At 40.5% G+C, this 25131-nt stretch overlaps 1 protein-coding gene across 1 annotated transcript in view; it reads left to right on the plus strand.

Moving 5' to 3' along the window:
* The first annotated feature begins 8070 nt into the window (after positions 1–8070).
* Positions 8071–25131, plus strand: part of C2H10orf67 (chromosome 2 C10orf67 homolog) — a 93147-nt gene continuing 76086 nt past the window's right edge. Inside the window, exons 1-3 of the mRNA XM_060293678.1 lie at positions 8071–8103; positions 10959–11102; positions 13019–13093. Coding sequence (XP_060149661.1) covers positions 8071–8103; positions 10959–11102; positions 13019–13093 — 252 coding nt within the window. The remainder of the gene's footprint in view (positions 8104–10958; positions 11103–13018; positions 13094–25131) is intronic.

Consider the following 25131-nt stretch of genomic DNA (forward strand, 5'->3'; position numbering starts at 1 on the left):
CAGTACATCTTCAGTTTGTTCAATGTATCCAATCTCCCAACCATTTGGGCTCTCTCCTCTGCCTGCTGCCTCTGTGCTGCTGCCCCTGTTCTCCCAACTACTCTCCATCCTTGGCTACTGGAGCTGTTGGCCTTCTCCTCTGCATGGCTCCCAACCTTTTTCATCATTGAACAATTGACCCATCTCATTGGCCACCATGTTGATTCCTGTCCTCTGGGAAGGGAAGGGAAGGAAAAGGAACATGGAAAAGAAAGTGACTACGTATGGTTTTGATAGGTAGAACTGTAGGGAAACTTGGTCCTAGGCTGAGATACTGCCGAGGTACAGATGTATTTTGGGAACTTTTAACAGGAAGATGTGTGACAGGTGAGTATGGTACATGGGGTATACTTAATGAGAGATGAGGCTTACCTCTGCCTCAGAATATGTAACATGTTTTTGTTTACTTGTTTACTGGTTGTCTCTCCTGTTAGAATGTAAGTTCCACGAGAACAAAAACTTTGCCTTGTCCACTGCTGTTATCCTTGCTGCCAAAAATAGTGCCTGGCAAATAGTAGGTACTCAATTATTCTTGGTTAAACGCGTGAAGCTCCGAAAAGTAGTTTGCCTGGATATTCTGGAGGTCAGAATAAGAAGATTGAGTTTAATTTTCTTAAGCAGGGGAAGGCTATCAAAGTCCTCCATAGTGGGGTAGTGGTACAACCTGAGTTTTAGTAAGATACCTCTAGGAACAATGGGAATGATAGATGAAAATGACACAAGATTTGGAGACGCAGTCATTTTAGGAAATGTTTATTATCTGTATTTTGTGGGACGCTTGTTCAGAAGTATAATGATTTTATTTTTATTTCATGTTTTAAAAGATTCCCAAATGTATCATAAAGGAATTTCGTTAAAATTTCTAAAACACATATTCTAGAAAAAAATGTACCACATGGACAGTTTGTCATCAATATTTGTCAGCTTTGAAAAGTACCAAGAACATTTTCCCTGAAATTTTATGTCATCACCACTTAAAAGTTGGTTTCTCCTATTTGTTATAAATTGCTTTAAAAAGTACATTAAAAATTTTTTATCATAATTGATCATATGATTCATCCATTTCTATAGTTCAGTACAATATTATACATATTTAATTTTAACATAGTGATTATAATTTAGTAGTGGTTTTCACAAGTTATTTTCAAAAATGGTTATAGATTTTAGATAGACAAAGCCTTAAATACTGGTGATCTTTTCAGTTAATTGCTGTATCTTAGTTTTTTTGTTTTTTTTTAAGGAATTGAATACAACAAGCATTTATCAAGAGGATTTTATGGGTCAGGTACTTGTCAAGGACTCTGCAGTGTGTGAGATCTTACCCTCCTTACAAGCTAATATGTTTGCTTGTTACTGTTTCATGGCTGTTGGCAGACGACATGACTCCTGGGTCAGAGACAAAGGGCTTCATCATGGCAAAAGCAGTATTAGTGATTCATGTTTATTTGCATTGATTCCCCATGGCCCCTAAGTTCCATGAGGGTGTCACAAAAGACCTACCATGGATGCCTATACAGTAGTGAGTTGTATTCAAGGAGAGGATCCCTGAGCTTGGGGGGTTCACCACTTCTGCAGTAAGGAGTAGCAAGCGTGCTTCTTGGCAGGGGAAAGACATTACCTCATCCTTCAAGGTTGCTCACTGCAAACGCAACTCGGGAATGGCCCAAGGAAAGAGTGATCAGGGCCTTTGTATTCTTGGCATGCCCAGAAAGAACATGCAGGGACGCTTGGGCCAATGGAGATTGCCTCTCCCAAAGGTACTGTGTTAGTGAGAAAAAAATAGCGTCCTAAAATGAAGTAGGCCAAATCTAAACTACAGTTTTTTGTGGGAAAACACTAGAAATTTTAATTGAAATTGAGATGTACAGCATTACGGATGCTCCCTCTGCTTTGAATAATGCTGCTGACTAGGTCTGTCATCAGTATAATATTGATGGGTGTGTGGAAGGTTAGTTGAAAATGTAGTGGGATTAGTTGAAAATCATTACAGTGTAGTGAATATCAAAATCTAAAAAAATTTAAATTTAGCCTTTCTTGGTTGAATATTGCTATGCTTTTCTAGTTTTCTCTGTATATGATTTTAAAAACTGTGATATTTTCAAAACATAGTGGTGATAGCAACAACCACTGTCACAGCACCAAAAATGGATAACATTTCGTGAGGGCTTACTGTGTGACATACACCATTCAAAGTACTTCTCAACTCACTATCCTGACAATAACTCTATGAAATAGGTACTATTTATTTTGCATAAGAGGAAACTAAGGCACAGAAAGGGTAAGTAATTTACATAACGTCACATCGAATATCAGTTAGGATGCTTTCAGCTACAGTTGACAGAAACTCTGACAAATTGTTGATTTATTATATGACATTCCAGGAAGACCAGAAGTGTGATGGGTTTCAGAGTTGAGTCAATGGCTAAACAAAGTCAGCAGTCGAAATTATTTCCATCTTTTTTTTTTTTTTTTTTTTTTTTGCGGTACGCAGGCCTCTCACTGCTGTGGCCTCTCCCGTTGCGAAGCACAGGCTCCGGACGCGCAGGCTCAGCGGCCATGGCTCACAGGCCCAGCCGCTCCGCGGCATGTGGGATCCCCCCAGACCGGGGCACGAACCCGCGTCCCCTGCATCGGCAGGCGGACTCTCAACCACTGCGCCACCAGTGAAGCCCTATTTCCATCTTTTTAAAAGCTCGTCATCTGTGCGCTGGCTCTGCCCTCTGGCTGGCCCCTCTTGTGGTCACCAGATGACTGTGCCAGTTCCTGGCCTCATTTCCACACGTGGCAATGTCCAGAGTCATAGAGGAAGCCTCTCCCTGGTGCTTCTGTGTCAAAAGCTTTCCCACAAGCGCCCGACAGATCTTTTCTCCCGTCACACTCACCAGCACTGAGTCCCACACCCACCCCTAAAATATCTGACCAGAAGAATGGGATCACTGTGGTGGGCTGAGACCAGACGAGGGTTACCCTTGATACTGGGAATATGATCACCCTCCCCTGAGTTCCATGGGAGATAAATCTGAGGCTCTGCCAGCGGTAAAAAGAGAGGGCTTGCCAGGGGGTGCCCCCCATCACGGTCTGCCCCACCTGGTCAGCAGACAAGTGAGGGGTAGAAACACAGACACTCTGTCTACAGAGCCTGCGCTGAAGAGTCTGGGAATTCTGCTTGAGCTTTCACGGCTCTCTTTTTTCACCTGACATTTTAGAAACCAATAGCTGTGGTAAGTTTGGTCAAATTGACAGAGAGAGTACATCCAGAAAACTGGCCTTCTTGTTACAGTTTGAGATGCCCGTAGTTAAAAGTCTGTAGGAGGACATTACAAATACTTGCTCCTAGTTAGATTTTTGGGGGGGAATTCTGTTTAAAATCAAATACAGTACAGTGGTGTGATTACCTTAAAGAAGAAGTTCTCAAATGTTTTGGTTTCAGGACCTCTTTACAGTCTTAAAAATTATAGGGTCCCTCAAAGAGCTTTAGTTTATGTTATATTTATTCAGAGTTACCACATTAGAAATTTTAAAGGAGAGACGTTTAAAATAATGATAAACCAATTCTGTGTTAGTATAAATAATGTATTTTGAAGAAAAACGAACTCTATTTTTCAAAACAAAAACTTTAATGAGAATAGTGTCATTGTTTTACATTTTTGCAAGCCCTCTCAATGCCTGGCTTAATGGAACATAGCTGAATTCTCCTGTCGTCTTCTGCATTCAATCTGTCATCCAGTCACATAACCTGTAGCCTCTGGAAAACTCCACTGAACACTTGTGAGAGAATGATAATGGAAAAGGCAAATAGAATTTTAATATTGTTATGAAAATAATTTTGACCTGTGGATTCCCTGAAAGAGTGTCCTGGAACCTCCAGGGGTTCCTCAGACCACACTTTGAGAACCTCTATCTAAAAGTAATTTTGCTTGCTATGCCCGTGCATAATTTATAATGGCTTCAAGCAGAAGCACACATAAAATGCAAATAAGATATTAAAAGTAGGCTCATAAATCGGTCATGTCTCAGAAAATGGAAATAAGATGAGTATCAGTGGAGCCATGTGCTCGTGTCCAGAGAATCTGATAATCCAGCAGTCCTGGGGAACACCCCTAGTCATGAGAAGATAATTCAGTGGTTTCCTCACTTCACCAGTCCTTTGAATCTGTAAAATATGATTTGCATGAAATATGCTCCCTAAATATATTTTTAAGGAAATATCTACTATATAAACCACAGTTAATCTCTCCTTCCTCCCTTTTTTTTCTTTTTCAGATTTAACATTTCAGATGATTTGAAGGTCGGCTTTTTCAGCACAGACCATGCTACTCAAACGGATTCCAGTGAGATTTTGCCATTAAAAGAGTTGAGTTCATCTACACAAAAGCTAGTGCAGGTAAATCTGGATTTATTTTGAAACTTCTGAGATAATTTGTGGGTACCGTTTGCCTTTATGTCTTTCCTTGACAGAAGTGAAATGATTAGCATTTTAAAAATATTAATATCTTTTACACACTGAGTTGGATGACAGGTGTGTTTTTAAAATTATTAGTATAGGGGCTTCCCTGGTGGCGCAGCGGTTGAGAGTCCGACTGCCGATGCAGGGGACGCGAAATCGTGCCGCGGTCAGGGAGGATCCCACGTGCCGTGGAGTGGCTGGGCCTGTGAGCCATGGCTGCTGAGCCTGCGCGTCTGGAGCCTGCTCCGCAGCGGGAGAGGCTACAGCAGTGAGAGGCCCGTGTACCACAAAGTAAAATAAAATAAAATTATTAGTATAAACTACTACTTCATTTGTGTCATATTTATGTCATGCTCATATATGTTAACTTGTTTAGTGAAATGTTTTCTTACTCTCTTTGGAATTCTTTTGACATCTGTGAACATTTACTATTTACGATATTTTAAAAAATTACAAAATATTTTTGGCATATAGAAAAATGTCAAGAATAATATACAGTAGTGAATAACTGTGTCACCCATGGTCAGGGAGGAAGAAATTTTCCTCTGTCCCTCTAGGTTCTTCTGGCTGGTCTAAGAATTAAATTGACATGAGACAGATTAACAGGAGAAAATCCAACAAAAATTTAATAGCATATATGTGGGAGAGACCCAGGAAAACTGAGTAACTTGCCAAAATAGCCAAAGCTCTCACCTTCAGCCAAAGACAGAAGAGGATGTTGAGGATAGTGGTTTGGGACTTCGTAGGAGAGGAAGACAATTCACATGAAGAAGGAAAAGCAAATATTTGGTAAACAAATGTTTGCAGGGCCATGCAGAGACAGTGGGACACAGAGACGAATTTTAACTGACTTTGCTAGGTTCCTCCCAGTCTACACAGCTAGTGCATATTATACTATAGTTATCTATGGTGCTATCTCCCTTCCTGGAACAGGTCCTCTATCTGCATTCTTCTAGGAAGTTATGGGGAAGGTCAAAGTTTCTTCCTGAGTCTTTGGGGCCTTAAAAATAATCAGCCTAAATAAATCCTCATGCCAAAGAGACACAATTTGAGGTGGCAGATTTTGCTCCCCTGTACTACCATACAGCTTTTTCAGATCTCCGTATTCTATCATATTTCCTTTGGGGCTTTAAAAAAATTTTTTTTAAATTTTATTGAAGTATAATTGATTTACAATGATGTGTTTATTTCTCTGTACAGCAAAGCTTTGGGGCCTTTTCGATTGTAAAGAAACAGAACATTTCATACACATTAGATATCAAGAGTTATTATTAAAAGTCCTAATCAATAAAACTGTGACATAGGGTGGCATACTACTACAAATACTTCAGGTTGCTTTGCTTCTGTTTTTTCACTTAACAACATAACTTGGAAATCATTTATGTACGTTGGTACATAAAGAGATTCCTCATCTATTTTACAAGTACATTGTATCACAAACTGGCATCATTTATTTAGCTATCCTCCTACTGATGGACATCATTTTGGTTGTTTCACATCTTTTACTGCAATGAATAATTCTGTACATACTCACATGCCAGTAAAACTGGGATGTAAATTCTTAAAAGTGAAATGTCTGAGTCAGAGGATGCATGCATTAGTCATTGTGAAGGATGTTGCCAAGTTGCCCTGCATAGAAATTATACCAATTTACACTCCCACTTTTGAGGATGTCTCTTTTCCCACTTACGTCCCAATTTATTGTCTTCTTTTATGCCTTCAGAAAAGTGTTATAACTTTATTCCTTTGCAACTAGCGTCTAAATGAGTAAGTTCCGGTCAGTAGAATTTAGGTGGAAATATTGAGTGGCCGCTTTGGGCAACCTTTAAGGCACAGTTCCGATGCACTGTGCCACTTTACCTCTTCCTCATCCTGTCCCTCTTTCCTTCCTCTCTTTCTTTCTTGCCCTCCTCTTTTTACTTCAGTGCCTAGACCAGGGATGCTACCAGTTACACCATGATTTTGAGGTATACAGAAGACTAAGGAGATAGAAGGATCTTGGGTCATTTTCACCACCTAGTGAAAGAGAAGTAAACCTACCTCTCTTTTATGCTTCTGTTATTTGGATTTTTTAATATAGTTGAACCAAAATCTGATGCAATATGCTTAAATCAGATTAAGGATGTTTATTTCAAATTAGTGAGAGACATTTTTTTAAAAAAAATCATGAATGGCTGGATTTGAATGCTTTTCATGGATCTGTTGAGATGGTCATACAGTCATATGGTTTTTCTCCTTTATCTGATGATGTGAAGAAATTCGAGTTTTTGATAGTAAACCTGGAACGAACCCAACTGGACTATAATATTTCCTTTTGCATTGCATCATTTGCTGTTAATTTACTAAGGATTGTTTTCCATCTATGTTCGTAAGTGAGGTTGTCCTATCATTTTCTTTTCTCCTTATGCTGTTGTTCAGTCTTGGTAGCAAAGTCATAGTATTGTCATAAAGTGAGTTGGGAAGTGTTCCCTAGTCTATTCTCTGGAATTACTGGCTTGAGATTGGAAGTATCTATTTCTTCAGTGTAAACTTGCATGTAAAACAGTCTGTGCTTATTTTTACTGCTATTGTTTTGTTATGGGTATATTAAGGTTTTCTTAAATCTTCTTGGGTCGGTTTGATGTTATATTTTTCTACAAAATATTCAAATTGTTGGTTATGGTGTTGATTATTGTCTTTGCATATCGTTTTTAGGTCTTTATTGTATCCGTAGTTATATTTCTTTTAAAATTCTTAATATGGTCTTCATACCTCCTCTTTTTTCTTGATGAATCCTGACAGTGTTATCTATTTCATTAATTTTTTTCAGAGACCCTACTTCTGGATTTATTAATCCTTTCTATCGTATCTTTATTTTCTAGTTCATAAATGTCTTTTCTTATCCTTATTAGTTATTTATTTATGTGTTTTTAAAATATTTATTTGTTTATTTTATTTGGTTGCATTGGGTCTTAGTTGCGGCAGGCGGGCTCCTTAGCTGCAGCTCACCAGCTGCTTAGTTGTAGCATGTGGGCTTCTTAGTTGTGGCATGCAAACTCTTAGTTGTGGCATGCATGTGGGACCTAGTTCCCTGACCAGGGATCAAACCCAGGCCCCCTGCATTGGGAGCTCGGAGTCTTATCCACTGCGCCACCAGGGAAGTCCCTCTTATCTTTATTATTTAATTCCTCCTACTATCTTTGGGTTTACTCTGTTTTTCTTTTTCTAATTCCGTGAATTGGATCTGGGTATTAGATGGGATGTCATATAGCTCTATGTACAGACAGTGCAACTATATTGACTTAACAGGAAGTCTTGGGTTAGAATATCTGGAATTACAAGTTAGGGCAGTAGCTCCCTGATGTCATCTGTGTACCAGATTCATTTTATCTTTTCACAGGTCCATCATTAGTGCATGGATTTTGCTATCATATTTCTGACTTCCCAGTAACAAGATGGCTGCTCCATTTCCAGCCTCCATCTGCATTTCACAGAGGAAGGAGAATAGGGGAGCAGTGGAATGGAGTGGTGGTAGCTCTACCAAAAAAGCAAAAACTTTCCATCGAAAACCCCAGCGTATTTATCGTTAGCCTTAACTACATCACATGACCCCTTTAACTGCAAAGGGTTCTGAAGGCGTGAGTATATTGGCGAGGCACATTACTGCCCCGACAAAGTCATGCTTCTCTCAGTAAGGAAGGACCTGTGTGATGGACACGGGGCTCTTAGCTATCCATGCCTACAGGTCATTCATTTTGAGGCTCCCTTCTTTCCTTACACAAGCATTTAAAGACAGTATAAATGACAATATTTAAGGCAATATAGTCCTACTAATTACTTCTTTAACGTCATCCCACAAATTTTGAGATGTAGGATTTTTATTAGTATTTAGATTCAAGTGCTCCAATTTCCCATTTATTTTGTTGGCCCACTGTTTAATAAGAAGTTGGTTAGATCTCCACGCGTGCTCTTTAGTTACTGTTATGTTGCTGAGTTTTAACTTCAGTGCTTTGTTGTCAGCGGACAGTCTTTGTGAGATGAATTATTTGGTCTTTGTTGCGACTTGTCCTGAGGCTTTGTGTGAGGTCAGTCTTCATTATTGTGCCATGGAAATGAGAAATTAAAAATAACCTGTATTTGTTGAGTGTGTGTATATACATAGATGTATATATATATCCACACACACATGTACATGTGTGTATATATACATATATGCACATACACATATTGTCCATTTTGTTCAATATTAATATACCTATATTAACATTCTTCGGGACATTGTTTGCCTGGCAAAACTTTCTTATTTCTACACTGACCTCAGTTCTGTGTCATTGTATCTTAGGTATGTCTCTTGTAAACTGATCCATGGGAGTCTTAGGCCAGTAGAAGTTTTTTTGACCATACCAGGATTCCTGTCCCTCCCTTCTTCAGAACAAGCCGTCCATATGGGGCTGGATCTCCTAAAGGCAAAGTCATTTCATCTTGTCCCTGGAATTTAAGGAATTCTTTAAGCTTTCACTTGCTCTAGAATTTTTTTTCGTATTTCTCAAAATAGTAACCTTCATAAGTTGACAACATGGTATAAAGAAGGAGTATGAGTCAGTCACAACTCTGTTCAAATCTGGACCTTCCGCTTACCGGCCACGTAATGTTGGACTAGTTAGTCACTTAACCTCTCAAAGTCTTGATATCCTCAACTGCAAAATAAAACCTCCCACATAGTATCAGGATGCTAAAACCGAGCTTCTTCCCAGGGTGCTAGTAGCCAGGTATCAAATTCCAAAGCGAGTGTAAGATCCCATTTGCAGAATTTACGAAGAGAATGTTACACATCAGATCAATGACTCTTAGCTCTTTAATCAGACCAAGCATAATAAAAACGGGGATCAGGAGGTGAAGGGGAAAAATTGCCGAAGCAGTTTCTTTAGGAAACACTGTTGCCATGCTCTTTCTGGGGGAGGGGTAGCGGAAGGGCTCTTCCTCAGCTCAAAGCCGGTAAGTCAGGCTTCTGTGGAACTTGAAATGTGTTTGCTGCTATTGGAAGACTCGGGACCGGCGCCGATTCATGTGCAAGGAAGCTAACGTGGGCTGGGGCAAGAAGGGGGAGCGGCTGAGCTGGGATCAGTCTGCACTGCCAGAGTTGCCGGGGTGAGGGTTGTGTGATTGTTTCTTGTGGACCACATGTGGCCTCTAAGAAAAAGAGAGAGAGCGCCAGCTTGGGGTCATTCTGGGTCCTCTCCAGTTGACGGATTGAGCAGGACAGAGGGCCCCCAACAGAAGGGAGAAGAAAGGGTAAAACTCTAGATTCATAGGGCCCGAGGGCGGAGTAGCAGTGACCACCTGGAGTAGAGAAGCAGCTGCTTGTCCCTGTGCATCCACAGGAGAGAGGGTACCTGCAGCGGGAACCTCTAGAGAAGCTGTGTTGGTGCCCGAGGGAAGAAGGGTCGTTCTCCTGTCCTACCAGACCAGGGTGAAGCCCCCCGCCAGGTAGGAACAGCCGTGTCCCTTTATCCCTTCTGCCTTGTCTGTGGTGGAGAAGCAACTGGGGTGTGGGGGGAGGAGGTAAGAGGGGGGAGAGCTCAAGAGTGAATCCCACTCTTTTCCTTAAAGACGTGCAGCTGCCAGCTACTGCCCTTGGCCTGGAGTGCAGGGAGCAGCCTTACCTATGAATGAAGTTGGAAGTGTCACATTCTAAATGCTACTTTTGGGCTGTGTTTTGAGTGATGATGGGACTTTCTGTTCCCAAGAATGAGTAGGAATTGCTTACAGTTTCCATTCAGGGCGAAGGAAGATTACCTAGTGAATACATTTTATTTTTTGAATTAAATGTTTATTTATTTTGGGCTGCATTGGGTCTTAGTTGCGGTGCGTGGGCTTCTCTCTAGTTGTGACTCGGGCTCCAGAGTGCATGGGTTCTGTAGTTGTGGCGCACGGGCCTAGCTGCCCCGTGGCATGTGGGATCTTAGTTCCCCGACCAGGGATGGAACTCACGTCCCCTGCATTGTAAGGCGGATTCTTAACCATTGGACCACCAGGGAAGTCCTAGTGAATACATTTTAAATAGACAGTGGGAGACAAAAATACATTGAGTTTGGATGATACCAACCAGTTCTTAGTCAACACATTGGTTATATATTTAAGTGCTTGGCTAGTAAATTCACAACAAATGTTGATTCTTGCCCATTTTTCCTGATCTGAAAATCACATATTGAAAATTATTTTTTCAAACGTTTTTTGATTCATGGCAAAGGATAACTTACTCTGTATGGGAGGAAACTGCTGGGAACCTCCTCTCCCTTCGTCCATCAGCATGTATTAGTTTAGCAGATTAACTGGAATCCCCAGTGTACATGACTTTGCAGAGGTAATCTTCAATTCAGGACAAGCCCCTGACCAGGTGCCCAAGTGATCTGCCCAGACCAGGCCAGGTGCTGGAATCTTTACACAGAGGGCCCTTAACTCTCTACAATTATGTATGTTTTTCCATTTTTAGATTATTAAATCTCTTCAGGTGGATTTTGGGTTCCTCAAACAATTGATTCCACTGAAGTTTGAGGACCGTCTTAGAGAGGAATCTTGCAGACTTTTCACTTCTCTACATGACAGGATCCTGACAATCGAAAAACGTTACCAACAGGTAGAAGTTCTCTCATTTCCTCTGTTTCATATGTGGATTAATTTTATGTTTAGATGTGTAGATACTACAGTTTTTAGCTTAGCAACTTATGAGGGCAATTTAATTTGTATGTGTTGTGTATCATATGATGACTACATAAAGCTGTATGGTACCTATAGCTTTACTATGTGCAGAAACTTTTGTGAGTACCCTGTGTATGAACTCATTTAAGGCTCATGACTAAGCTGACAAAGTAGGTACAATTATTATACCCCTTTTACAGATGAGGAAACCAAGGCACAGAAAGGTTAATTCACTTGCTCAAGGTCACCAGTTAAAAAACCATCAGGGTTTAGGTTCCAGACCAGAGAGTTTAATGCTTGAATTTCAGCCCTTAACTACAGTTTTATATGACTTGTGTTTTAATGGCTCCGTAGGAGCCAAAGACATGAAAACTCTGCTGCTCTGAGGAATTTCCTAAAATCTTTGATCAGGTTAGCATATTTATCTGTCATTAAGAACAGGCATCAGTGTTATTTTTCTGTTATAAAACAAAACACCCACGTGTTGTTGACCCCACCATTCAAAGTACCTTTTAATGCATTTCCTCTTTAAATCCCTCAACAATCCCTAAGTGGAAATCCTCTCATCCCTGCTCTGCAGATAAGGAAACTGAGCCACCAAGGTTAAGTCACTTGCTTAAAGTCAGACAGATAGTAAGTGGCACAGTAACATTGAAATCCAATTCTGTCTGACTCTAAAGCCCATTGGTGGTTTACACTCCATGCTAGAATCAAAATTGATATCAGAATCAAGAGTATTTTTTAACATCTTTATTGGAGTATAATTGCTTTACAATGTTGTGTTAGTTTCTGCTGTATAACAGTGAATCAGCTATACATATACATATATCTCCATATCTCCTCCGTCTTGTGTCTCCTTCCCACCTTCTCTATCCCACCCCTCTAGGTGGTCACAAAGCACCGAGCTGATCTCCCTGTGCTATGCGGCTCCTTCCCACTAGCTATCTATTTTATGTTTGGTAGTGTATATATGTCCATGCCACTCTCTCCCTTCATCCCAGCTTACCCTTCCCCCGTGTCCTCAAGTCCATTCTCTACATCTGCGTCTTTATTCCTGTCCTGCCCCTAGGTTCTTCAGAACTCTTTTTCTTTTTTTTAGATTCCATACAAGAGTATTTTTTTAATGTACTATCTTTCATTGTTACCCATAACAGATAGGATCAAATAATTTGATTAATCAGAAAGTGACTCTAGTTTGTGGATTAGTGGCCCTAGATTTCTTTCCATGAGCATAATTCATCCAAAAATACCAGGACCAGAAGAGGATGTGAACTCCAAATAGATTTCACTATTTTATTTTATTTTTTAATTAATTTTTATTGGATTATAGTTGCTTTATAATGTTGTATTAGTTTCTGCTGTGCAGCAAAGTGAATCAGTTATACGTATACATATATCTACTCTTTTAAAGATTTCCTTCCCGTTTAGGTCACCACAGAGCACTGAGTAGAGTTCCCTGTGCTATACATTAGGTTCTCATTAGTTATCTATTTTATACATAGTAGTGTATATATGTCAATCCCAATCTCCCAACTTATCCCATCCCCCGATTTCACTATTTTATAAGCAGTTCTAAGACATTAGAAAGACTATGATATGGAAGATGAGAGAAAATGTTCACATCATCTGTATTTATTTTATCCATATGAGCTCTCTATTGCTTTTGGTTCAGTGTAAGTGAAAATGGAATGTGTTGTACTAGCTGTAAGCATAGGGGAAATGATTATAAAGTGAAGTTTTTGAGAGAGCATATGATTTGAATGATGGTTTTATACTGAGCCCCTCCCTTGTAGGTGTGAGAGTTGCATTTGGAAATACATTGTGGTGCTTGTTGTATTTATTTTTCATTTGCAGAATGAGGATACCTTAAGAAAATGCTACAATCAGCAGCTGGCCGATGCCATAGCTACTATCAAAGGAATGTACCAGGTGAGTTTTGAGTGCCATCGTGGGTGAAACCGGCTTGATATCTTGTGAGTGCCCAGGGTGGGGCTCACCGTGGGTTCCCAGTCCGCGATTATAGCTTTGACGGTCTAAGATTGTTCATGCTTACTTTAAACTGACCAAAATAACACTTTATGGTGACAGATAGAACTTTTCAGAAACTGAAAAATTCCAGTCTGGTATCTAGTCCACCTGGGCAAGCGATGCAGTATTCCAGTGTTTGTTTGGTGAGCACGCGGTTCGATAGAAGGAGGTCAGGGAGTCTCAAGAGAAGCTTCATCAGGTCTGTAGTAAATCCCAGGGAACAGTCTCAGATCCTCAGTGGAGTAACTTTTCTAATGATGGGGACGCGATCTATCTTCCAGACACCATGCTTCCTTCTCTTGATCATTTCCAGTCATTATTTTTTCATCTTAGCGATTCTTTTAGTATTTATACTAAATTCTTTTAGTATTTATAACTATAATCTTGTGTTTCATTGCAGTATATTTCCATAAAGCAATATTGCTTTCTTTACAGCAAATCGTGCTTTGATTGCATACCTCTTTTTCATGGTACTGAACGCCTTTGATTTAATTATGGGATTGCTTGTTACGTGTCTCTGTTTTGTGCTGGACTGTAAGCCTTACAAGGGTAGGGATGCTTGTCTTGCGCACCGCCATGCCCTGCCTCTTAGCGCTGTGCCTGGTACACAATTAGCAATCAGCTAATAATTGCTAAGTGAATGGAGGTTGCCTGAACTTGTGGCAGGTACTGGTGGTTCCACTGTCATTCTTCCCCTTCCTTTTTTTATTAGCAGAAGCACGTCTTACTATGAAGCCAAAATGCTAGATCCTTTCTCAGCTTCTTTTCCAGCTATGGCATGAACAAGGGCAAGTTCAGGTCCAATGTGACCTGAAAGTAAGTTAACTGTGAGGTTTAGAAAGGAGGTTCTTCTTCTTTTTGGCTGTGCCTTGCAGCATGTGGGATCTTACTTCCCCTACCAGGGATCGAACCCCTGCCCCCTGCAGTGGAAGGTCGGAGTCTTAACCACTGGACCGCCGGGGAAGTCCCTATTCTTTTTTTTTTTTTAATTAAAAGAGACTCAAGGGAAAATATACCCCTCTTTTTCTTTGTTTGACATTATTATGTCTCCTTCTGATGCTTGGAATTGCTGCAACCAACCTAAAAGCAAGGAGTGGGATACTTAGGATGTGCTAAGGGTAGCAGACTAGAAAAACAGAAAGCACTGGGGTCCTTCATGACATCACCGAGCAACTAACTAACTCTGGACTTGCCCTGCCTCTGGCCCTTTTATGTCATGAGACAAAAACCCCCTTAGAATTTAAGCCACTGTTAATTGCCTGTTCAGTTACCTGTGGCTAAAAATATCCCAGAACCTATTGCCCTGTCAACAGCCTCTGTGACTCTGGGCCAAGTTGTGTTTCCAAAGGTGACCCTGACACTGTCTCCCACTCACCTGCTCTTCCGCAAGGTTACCTTGCTTCTTCCTCACCCAGAGGTGGAGCCTAATTCCCCATCCCTGGATCTGAGGGGCCTCCGTGACTTGGTCATAAAGACAGAATGTGACGCTGCACGACTTCGAAGGCAGGGACAAAAGAAGCCTTGCAACTACATCCTATGCTCTCGGGATGTTTGCTCTCTGGATTCTCGCCTTCCGAATCCAGCTGCCATGCTGTTAGGAGCCCAAGCCATTTGGAGAGTCTGCATGTGGGTACTGGGGCCATTGGCCCAACTGAGCCCAGCCTTCAAGTCATCCAGCCCCCAGGCATTTAGTCTTGCCATCTGGGCTCCTGGCAAGGAGCAGGAGTGTGCCATCCTGCTACTCCTGTCCTAATTCCTTAGTGAGTGACCATGAGAAATAGTTGTTTTATGCCACTAAGTTTGGGGAGCAGGGTTATGCAGCAATGACTAGATAGCTGGAATGGTATCCTTACGCTCACATCAATAAGGGATTTAACTGCATTTGTTGGATAAATTCCTTCCGTAGTGGTTCTGCCAGCACACTATAGCATCATGGTTAGGAGTTAGCATAGTGTATGTTTTAATACAAGGACTTGGGAGTCAAACTACTGCTTTCGAATCCTGGCTCTGCCACTTAATTGCGTGTGACCTTGGGCAAAATACTCACCCTCTCTGCCTCAGTTTCTTCATCTGTCCGATGAGGATCATATTAGTACCCAGCTCATAGGCCTGTTTTGAGGATGAAATGAACTGATCCTTGTGAAGCAGTTACAACAGTGTTGGGCACATGATAAGTGCAGTCTAAATGTTTGTGAAACAAATAAGCTCTTATACAAATTCATGACACTCCTTGGTGTTGGTGTCTTTTTCTGGCCCTTTATTATCCTGTGTTAGTGTTTAGGCTTACAGTTTTCTGTCCACTGACCACAGATTTCAGATATAGTAAAGTGCCCTGAAGATATCTGTAATCCTTATCAATTTTTATTATGTTGAGGCATATGAAATTGCCATTTGCTCTTACAGTTCTGTTCTGAACATTCTTGTACTGTCTCAGGTACACATGTGCAAGAGTGCTTTTAAAGTATGTTTGTAAGAGTGGAATGGAGAGTATGTGGATTTTCATATTTATTATCTAAGGCCAAGAGCCTTCCAAACTGATCATAATATGAAAATATTTGTTACTCTTCTTCGTCGAGACTTGATATTGTCAGATGTTTAAATGTTTGTTGATCTCATGGACATGAAACTATTTCATTTTGTCTGATTTGTGTTTCCCTTGTTATTAATACGGTTAACCCTTTTAGAAATATGTGTATTGGGGCTTCCCTGGTGGCGCATTGGTTGAGAGTCCGCCTGCCGATGCAGGGGACACGGGTTTGTGCCCCGGTCTGGGAAGATCCCACATGCCGCGGAGCGGCTGGGCCCGTGAGCCATGGCCGCTGAGCCTGAGCATCCGGAGCCTGTGCTCCACAACGGGAGAGGCCACAACAGTGAGAAGCCCGCGTACCGCAAAAAAAAAAAAAAAAAAAAAAAAAAAAAAAGTGTATCGGCCATTCAGTTTTCGTGTTCTGTGACGTGCCTGTTCAAATTCATTGTTTATTGTGTTATTTGTTTTCTTTTTGGTTAATAAGAGTATTTTAAAAAACATATTTTGGATACTCATCTTTTGTTTGTTTTATGTGTTGCACATGTCTTCTCTTGGTTTTTTGTTCACTCTTTTTTTAAAATTTTTTAATTTTTTGGCTGCATTGGGTCTGCGTTGCTGCGCACAGGCTTTCTGTAGTTGTGGCTTCTCTTCTTGCAGAGCACGGGCCCTAGAGCACGTGGGATTCAGTAGTTGCTGCATGTGGGCTCAGTAGTTGTGGTGCACGGGCTTAGTTGCTCCAAGGCATGTGGAATCTTCCCGGCCCAGGGCTCGAACCCGTGTCCCCTGCAGTGGCAGGCGGATTCTTAACCACTGTGCCACCAGGGAAGTCCCCTGTTTACTCTTCTTACAGTGTTCTTTAATAAACCAAAGTGGTTTTTTTACATTAATGTAGTCAAACTCCTATATTTTCCTCATGGTTTCCACGTTCTGTGTTTTGTTTTAAAACTGCTGCTATATCTTAAAGTCTTCTAAGATTTTTATATTATTGTCTTTTACATACATACAGGTCTTTAATCCACTGGGACTGATTTTTAGTATTGATGTGAAAGAGGGATTAATTTTTTCCCCATAATGATCCCCCAGGTTCTCAAGTTAATAACAGAAGATAATGTGTCATGTCAGAACTCCATGTATGTGTGTAGGTCAGATTTGGGGTATTTTGTTCTGTTCCATTCGTTAGATTATCTGTCCTTGTGGGAAATCCCACTAAAATTAATGTTACCCCAAAACTGGGTTTGCCTCTTGGTGGGTGTTGAGCCAAAAGACACAACCAAGCCGAAGACTGGGAGAAGGAAGGACTTATTACTTGCAGCAAGTAAGGGGAACACTGGGGATCTCTCACAGAGCAATGTCTCCCCAAACAGCAAAATTGGGGACGTTTAAACTAAGGGTTCATGCATATTCATAAAGGGACTTGGGCAGAGGAGAATTCAGCACAGAATTGGGGCAAAGGTTGACAGAGTCCTGGCTTTGGTTGACTGAAGTCAAGAGGGTGAACATCATTCTGTCCTCCACCTGGGTGGGGGCCTTAGTTCCTGCAGAACTGAAGACAGGTGTCAGATGGTTATGTACATCCCTTGAGGAGGAACTAGGACTCTGTTTTCTCGCTGAACTATTGTTTCTTTACTGCTCTTCCTTTGTTCCTTCATTTCCCTCACTTCCCTTTAGATCCTTAATTACTGGGCAAGCATTGTGGCCAGGCTTAGATCACAAAGTGGCTTAAGCCATGCCTGGGTCTCTTTCTCCCGGGACCCCCTACCCCATCTGCTTACATTAATACTTAATTGTAGGTGTTTGGTAAGATAAATTGTCTCATTTTCTTTTTTCAGGATGGCTTAAATATTCATGGCTCTTTCTTTGTTCTTCCATATACATTTTAAAATAAATCTATGTCGGCGGTGGGGGGGAGATATTTTCTTCTACCATTCTAGGTTCTTCTGGCTGCTCTAAGAATTCAGTTGACATGAGACAGATTAACAAGAGAAAACAAAAGTTTAATAACATGTACACATGGGAGAGGCCCAGGAAAACTGAGTAACTTGCCAAAATGGCTGAAACCCTCACCTTAAATACCATCTTCTGCTAGAGACAAAAGAGGATGTTGGGGGTATGGTTTGGGACCTCAAGGGGGAGGAAGGAAATAGAGATGGAAAAGCAAATGTTTGGTAAACAAATGTTTGCTGGGTCCTGCAGAGACAATGGGATACAGAGTGGACCCTAATCTATAGGCCCTGCCAAATTTCTCCCAGCACACCTAGTCCATATTCTTTACAGATATCTCTAGTGATAGCTCCATTCTGGAGACAGGCCCTTTATCTAAATTCTTTGAGCAGCTAAGGGGGAGGTAACAAGAAAAGCTTTCTGAGTTTTCTGTTTCTTAAAAATAATCAGCCCAATTAATCCTCATGCCAAAGAGACACATTTGGGGATGGCAAATTTTGCTGTCCTACAATTTTACACCATTTCTTCATTCATCTCTGCCAGCTGCACTGTTGGGGCATCTAGCAAATTGTTAAGTAAAAGTGATGACAGCAAGCATCCTTATTTTATATCAATACTGAATACAGTATTTCAACATTACACATAATACTTGCTGTAGATATTTCTTTTGCAAAGAGACTTTTGAAAAAATCATGAATGAATTTTAATTTTGTAAAATGTGGGGGTTTTGCATCTATTGAGAGGCCATATGATTTTTTTCCCCTTAATCTATTAGTGTGGTGAAATTAATTAGCTGATTTTTAAAAATGTGAAATCAACCTTTCTTTGTATAAGCCCAACTTGGTCATGATGTGTTTTTTTGTTTGTTTCTTTTTAAAATTTGTTCCTGAACTTAGTGTGTTAATCTTTTGCTTAGGATATTTTAAACCTGTGAACATCAGTATGGTGAGCTATACTTCTCCTTTTTTTGCGGTACGCGGGCCTCTCAGTGTTGTGGCCTCTCCCGTTGCGGAGCACAGGCTCCGGACGCGCAGGCTCAGTGGCCATGGCTCACGGGCCCAGCCGCTCCGCGGCATGTGGGATCTTCCCAGACCGGGACACAAACCCGTGACCCCTGCATCAGCAGGCGGACTCTCAACCACTGCGCCACCAGGGAAGCACCTACTTTTCCTTTTCTATACTATTCTTTTTGGGTTTGGGAATCAGGATTATGGTAGCTTCACAAAATGAGCTGGGAAATGTTATCCGCATTTTGTTTCCTAGGAGCATTTGTGTAAAATTAGAACTTTTTCTTCCTTAAATATTTAGAACAGCCAGGGAAGCCACCTGGGCCTAGAGGAGTTGATTGATTGATTGACATATTTTGAACTCCCAATTTCCTTACTGATTATGAGACTATTTGGGTTTTGTATTCCTTTCGAGTCAGATATAGTGAAATATTTGTCTAGGGCCTTTATTTCCTTTAAACTCAAAAATGTGTTGGAATAAAGGCTTAATATATATCTCATTACTCTCGTATATTTTAATCCTATATTTTAAAACCCCACTGCATATTTTTATTACTATTTTATCCATTTTCATTGCGTTTTAAAATATCACTTATCACGTTTTTTATGACTAGGAGTTCTATGCTTGGCTGGTTTGGTTATTTTTTAATGGCTCTGGCTCTTTGCCCGTAACTTGTCCTGTTATTTCTATAAATATATTTCAGTGTACTTGATTGATCTTCTATGTTTCATAATTTCCATGTCTTTCATCTTTGAGGGTCTAATAAGTACTGGCTGTCGCTCATGATATGTCCTTTACTTTCGGGTTTCATGATTTTTGACTGTGAACTCATATTTCTGCAGAAACTCTTTGAGGCCTGGAGTAGAGGTGAGTCTCTGTAGAGAAGATTTCTGTTTGCTTCTGTGAGACTCCTGGGTCTGTGACAGCTTTAACCTAATTCTCAGCTTGAGGCATTTTAGACCACCCAGATGTATGAATGTGGGCCATCTCATGCATATAAAACTCAGAAGAGACTTTTCTCCACCTCTATACTTTGAGCCAAGTTTCCAGACAGGAGGCAATTTCACTTTTACTGGGATGGGAGGAGGTACAGGGTTCAAGGTGGTTACTTCTAGTTCCTTCTCACGCTGAAGAGATGGCCCTTTGGTGTCTCAACCTTCATGGGGTAGTCTCCTATTATTTGGAATCACCACTTTGAGGAAGACCTGTGTGATGCCTTTTCTCTGTGCCCTGTTAAGAGGTGAAAACCAAAGTTCACATTTACCTGGTTTCGCAATGCCCTGGAGTACAGGCCAGCTTCAGTGTCCTGCACAAGTCTCTGGATGTCTGCACTCACTTAATTTTGGCTGAACTATTCCTCACTTTGTCAGTTTATAGAAGCCTTTCACCTATCTCTCCAGAATCTTTGTTGTTTACGAAGTAAGTCAGAATAACATGATTTTGTTTTTGAAACATGCTTTTATAATCCTTTGTGTCTTCGACAATTTCTGGGTCACTGATAAACTTTTAGTGTGTATCAAATGCTCAAAAAATATGACAGAATAAGTGACTATCACCCTTTCTATATACTTTTTGTATGTCTAGGAATAGAAAGCCCTGAAAGGATTAAATGCTTTATATGCATCGGTGTTGCATAAACATATGCTTAGCCAACAGTGTATTAACTGTGGTTCATTGGTTTATCTAATTAAAGAATTATTTTAAAGATATAAAAGTGATTCTTTGAACTTTTGCTTTGGCTTGTTGGCATCGCTTTGATCCATGACCTCAGACAGCCTTCCAGATCCTGGCCACCCAGTTTGTTAAGGCCTAGTCATAAGAAAGAACAGAAGAGTTGAAAAAACAACCCAAGCACACACTTTTGGTTAAGAGGTAACTTTTGGTTAAGTGTAAATGACTCTCTGCTGCCCTCTGGAGACCAGTTCAGGATACAGGTACAAGTGCTTTTTCAGCTATGGAGCAAGGTTTTAAATCGATTTAACTATTAAAACAATTTCTTGTGTGATATTATAGTACTTTATTTTCAGATAAAAGAAAAAGTTTTGATAAAAATTACACTTTATTTAGCTTCTTTTGGTCTTGGAAATGTATCAGCTCTGATTCAGATAAGAAAACACACTACTCTAGGTCCCTCAGACACAGAGGGATTTAGGAGCATATAAAATCCTTAGAGAGGACTTCCCTGGTGGTGCAGTGCTTAAGAATCCACCTGCCAGTGCAGGGGACACGGGTTCGAGCTCTGGTCCGGGAAGATCCCACATGCCACGGAGCAACTAAGCTTGTACGCCACAACTACTGAGCCTGCACTCTAGAGCCTGCGTGCCACAACTACTGAAGCCTAAGAGCCACAACAAGAGAAGCCACCACAATGAGAAGCCTGCACACTGCAATGAAGACCCAATACAGCCAAAAAAAAAAAAAAATCCCTTAGAGAGACTGGAGGAATAAAAGTTTGGGAGACTGTCACTAGCTTTCAAATTAATAAGCAGTTTTCCCAACGTCATTTGTTGAATATCTTTTCCTTTTTCATTGATTTACGATGTTTCCCTCATGTTAAATGATAAACTGAGGCATGTTACATTTTTAAGAGTTTACTTGAGCAAAAATAAATAAGTCATGGGGAGATATTGTACGAAATAAGGAATATAGTCAATAAAATTGTAATAATTTTGTATGGTGACAGATGGTAACTTAGACTTACTGTGATGATCACTTGGTAATGTACACAAATATTGAACCACTATGTTGTACACCTGAAACATAATATTGTATGTCAATTATATTTCAATAAAAGGGGGGAGGGATGAGTAAAAAGAACAAATTTTTTTTTTAAGTTTATTTGAGGGAAAATTGATTCGAGTCAGGCAGCACTAAATCAGAAGTAGTTAGGAGCACTCCAACCAACACAGGAGTCAAGGGAAAAACTTTTAGAGAGAAAAGGTAGAAGCAAAGCAAGGAGGTTATTGGCTGTAGCTTAAGTGTTTGCCTTCTATGGAAAAGCCTCATTGTTTGTGACTGGTTGTCCTTAGGTATTGATTTCTTAACCTTGAGGCATTTACAGGTTCAGGTTGGGGTTTGCTTACATAGGCTGCTAAGGTATTAGAGCCACCTCAGTCTGATGGCCTCTTTGTTTAATTAACACTCATCATACACCAACAATAAGGTTTATCTCAAGGTTATCTCTGCTATTTTGTGGCTATATAAGATTATCTATGCAGTGTTATAGCTCTCCATTGCTGTTTTGGTATTTACTGTTTTTAGCATTATAATATGTTAATATCTGGTAAGTTTGGGTCTTTTTTCATTAGTTCTCTTTCTCAAAAATGTCTTTGATCTCTTATTTTTCCAGATAAATTTTAAAATAATTGTGTTTACTTCCATTCCAAAACGGCCTCCCTTGGCATTTTTATTAAAATGGAACTGTTTGGAAATTTATTCATGAATTTTGGAAGAAATCCGTGTCATTTACAATAATCAGTCTTCCTATCCAAGAATATTTCTTGATTCGCTTATGTCTTATTTCATGTATCTCCGTGCAGTTTTATAATTTTATTTATGTGGGTTGTATATCTTTTTCATACAACTAAATTATTCCTAAATATCTTACGTTTTTAGAAGATGAGATAATTTTTGTCATATTTTGAGTATTTTGATATACATGGAAACTGTTGATTTTTAGCAGCTTTATTGAGATATAATTTACACAGCATAAAGTTCATTCATTTAAAGTGTACAGTTCAATGGCTTATAGTATATTTACAGAATTGTGCAGGCATCACTGCATTTGATTTTTTTTTTTTTTGGCCGCATGGCTTCTGGGATCTTAGTTCCCTGACCGGGGATCAAACCTGGGCCCCGGCAGTGAAAGCGTCAAGTCCTAACCACTGGACTGATAGGGAATTACCACCCTAAGCTAATTTTAAAAGAGTTTCATCAACCCCCAAAGAAAGCTTGTACCCATGAGCAGTCATTCCCTATTCTCCCCTCTCCCTTTTCCTCTCCTGTTTCAAATCTCTGGCAACTGCTAAACTCCTGTCGCTGTGGATTTACCTGTTCTGACTATTTCATATAAGTGGGATTGTACAATATGTGCTCTTTCAGTTGACTTCTTTTACTTCAGCATAATGTTTTTGATGTGAAACCACTCATTTTTATAACTACTGTTTCCGACCACTTTGTTGATAGATTTCCAAATGTGGGATTATCAGATCTCATTTTAACAGTTCTTAATTTATTTGTATTTTCTTTTTTTTTAAGTTAATTTAATTAATTTGGTTGTGCCGGGTCTTAGTTGGGGCCGGCGGGCTCCTTAGTTGTGGCTCACCAGCTCCTTAGTTTTGGCGTGCGAACCCTTAGTCGCGACTTGCATGTGGGATCCAGTTCCTTGACCAGGGATCGAACCCCGGGCCCCCTGCATTGGGAGTGCGGAGCCTTAACCACTGTGCCACCAGGGAAGTCCCATTTGTATTTTCTAAATATTTACATCTACTAACTGAAAATGATAACATGCCTTAAATTCTCAAATGTATATCACTTTTTTACACTAGACAGAAGTTGCAGAATAATATTAAATAGTGCTCAAGAGAGTGATCATTTCCACTGAATTTGAAGGGAGTCCTACCTGTAATTCATCATTAAACATAAGAACGGCTTTTTGTTTGGAAGAGTTTATTGAATCCATTCCTTGTTGGAGCAGCTGGATGGAAGGAGGGTCAGACTAATTAGTCCTTTGAGATGGGCTGATTGTAGAGATGTCATTAACCTACAGCCTTGGTGCATTGGGCAATAAAGTAAAATTAGAATATATATTTATGGGGGGAGGCCAAAACTTCACCAGAAAAGTAGGTCAAAAAAGAGTTACAGTCAGAGGGACTTGAGATGGATGTTAGGTGTACACAGCCAAATGGGGATCAGGGAACCAGAGAAGATTAAGAAAAATCAGGCTAGAATGGATGACACAGAGGTGATCTAACTCCTGAGGTTGGGTTCTTAAATGCTCCCAGAAAAGCGTTGCTGAGATGAATCAAGTCCCTTTACAGAGGCCCAAGTGGTTCAGACTCTGCCCCTCCCTCATTCCTGAATGGGGAAGGACTGGGCGCTTCCTCGCCTTGTCAAGGTGGGGAATCAAATGTGTAAGGAGGGAGCAGAATTGGGGTAGGGACCACAGTTCTTTGGCACTAATGCATTGGGAAAACCTATAACCAGCCTCACACCCCATGTGATGCATGTAGCTCCTGGCAGAGAAGAGAGTCCTGTGACTTTTATAGAACTGAAGAGTCTGAATTAGACTAAGACATGTGTCTTTGCAGAGGCATCAAGGTGAAGTGCAGATGAAGGCTGGCAGCCTGGTGGAGGTGATTCTCAGTTCAGACCCTTTGGCATGGAACATGGTTTAATTTTGCTTTCAAGTTTGGAATACGCTCACTTCCTGTGTCTTACGTACTGCATGTACTTAGATGCTTCTTTAGATGATGGTCTCCCAGGTCTTTTAAAGAGAATTTTAGAGAGACTTAGCTTTATTCTGTTCTCTGTCTACACTGAATGATGAGGCTTTTCTTATACATAGAATAATTTGTGACTAGCCCAGAACTGTGCATAGTAGGTCCTATGAATATGTACAGAATGGATGCTGATGTGTTCTTGCAGGACTCTGTGTAGAAGAGCTCTCTTAGGGTGCCGGCGTAACAGGAGAATACGTCCTGTTGTTCAAAAGCCTTAGGCACATCCGCACGCCCAGAGTGCTTGAAATAGAACCATCAGAATTTCATTTCCTCAAATCAAATCACCTCCCTCTCCTTTACTAACTGGGGGCTAATGAATGAAGTCATTACCTTCTTAGTGGGTATTCTTTCTTCTGTGAGTAAAATCTGGGCCAGTCAGAGGGCCTTAGGGAACTGACTGTTGGGGGGACTTTGGAGGAGAAGAGGGGGATGGGGAGGGATGTTTACCCTGAGAAAAGGATACAGAGGAGTAGAGAGAGCCCTGCATGAGCTGTACCTCCATCGTTCTGCGCAGACCTGATCTCCTTGAATCTGACAGAGTCTGGGGCTCCAGTTCTTTTGTCTTAGGTGGCATTGGTGACAGGGCATTGCTTAAAGATCTGTGAGTAACAGTGCTTGGGGAAACTTCCTCCTTTTCCCTAGGCAGATAATTAATGACAGTGAAAGCAGTTACCACTTATGGACGTATTTACTATGGCCCAGGCACTCTGCAAAATGCTTCATGTGTAGCATCATATTGATTATATTTCTATAAAAATACAAAAAAATGACTAGCGTTAAACTCAAATGGATTGCAGAAAAATGCAGATTTTAATATCTGAATTTTTATCTCAATGCCTTCCTTTTCGGTGAGACTGTAATCGGTGTTCAGAAGGAAAGGTAAATGGAACTATCTCCTCTTCTGAGTGTCCTCACTCAGATATTTGGAGAAAAGGCTTATATTCATGTCTTCTCCCCTCTGG

Source organism: Globicephala melas, chromosome 2, assembly GCF_963455315.2.
Source record: "Globicephala melas chromosome 2, mGloMel1.2, whole genome shotgun sequence".
NCBI classification, from domain to species: Eukaryota; Metazoa; Chordata; class Mammalia; order Artiodactyla; family Delphinidae; genus Globicephala; species Globicephala melas.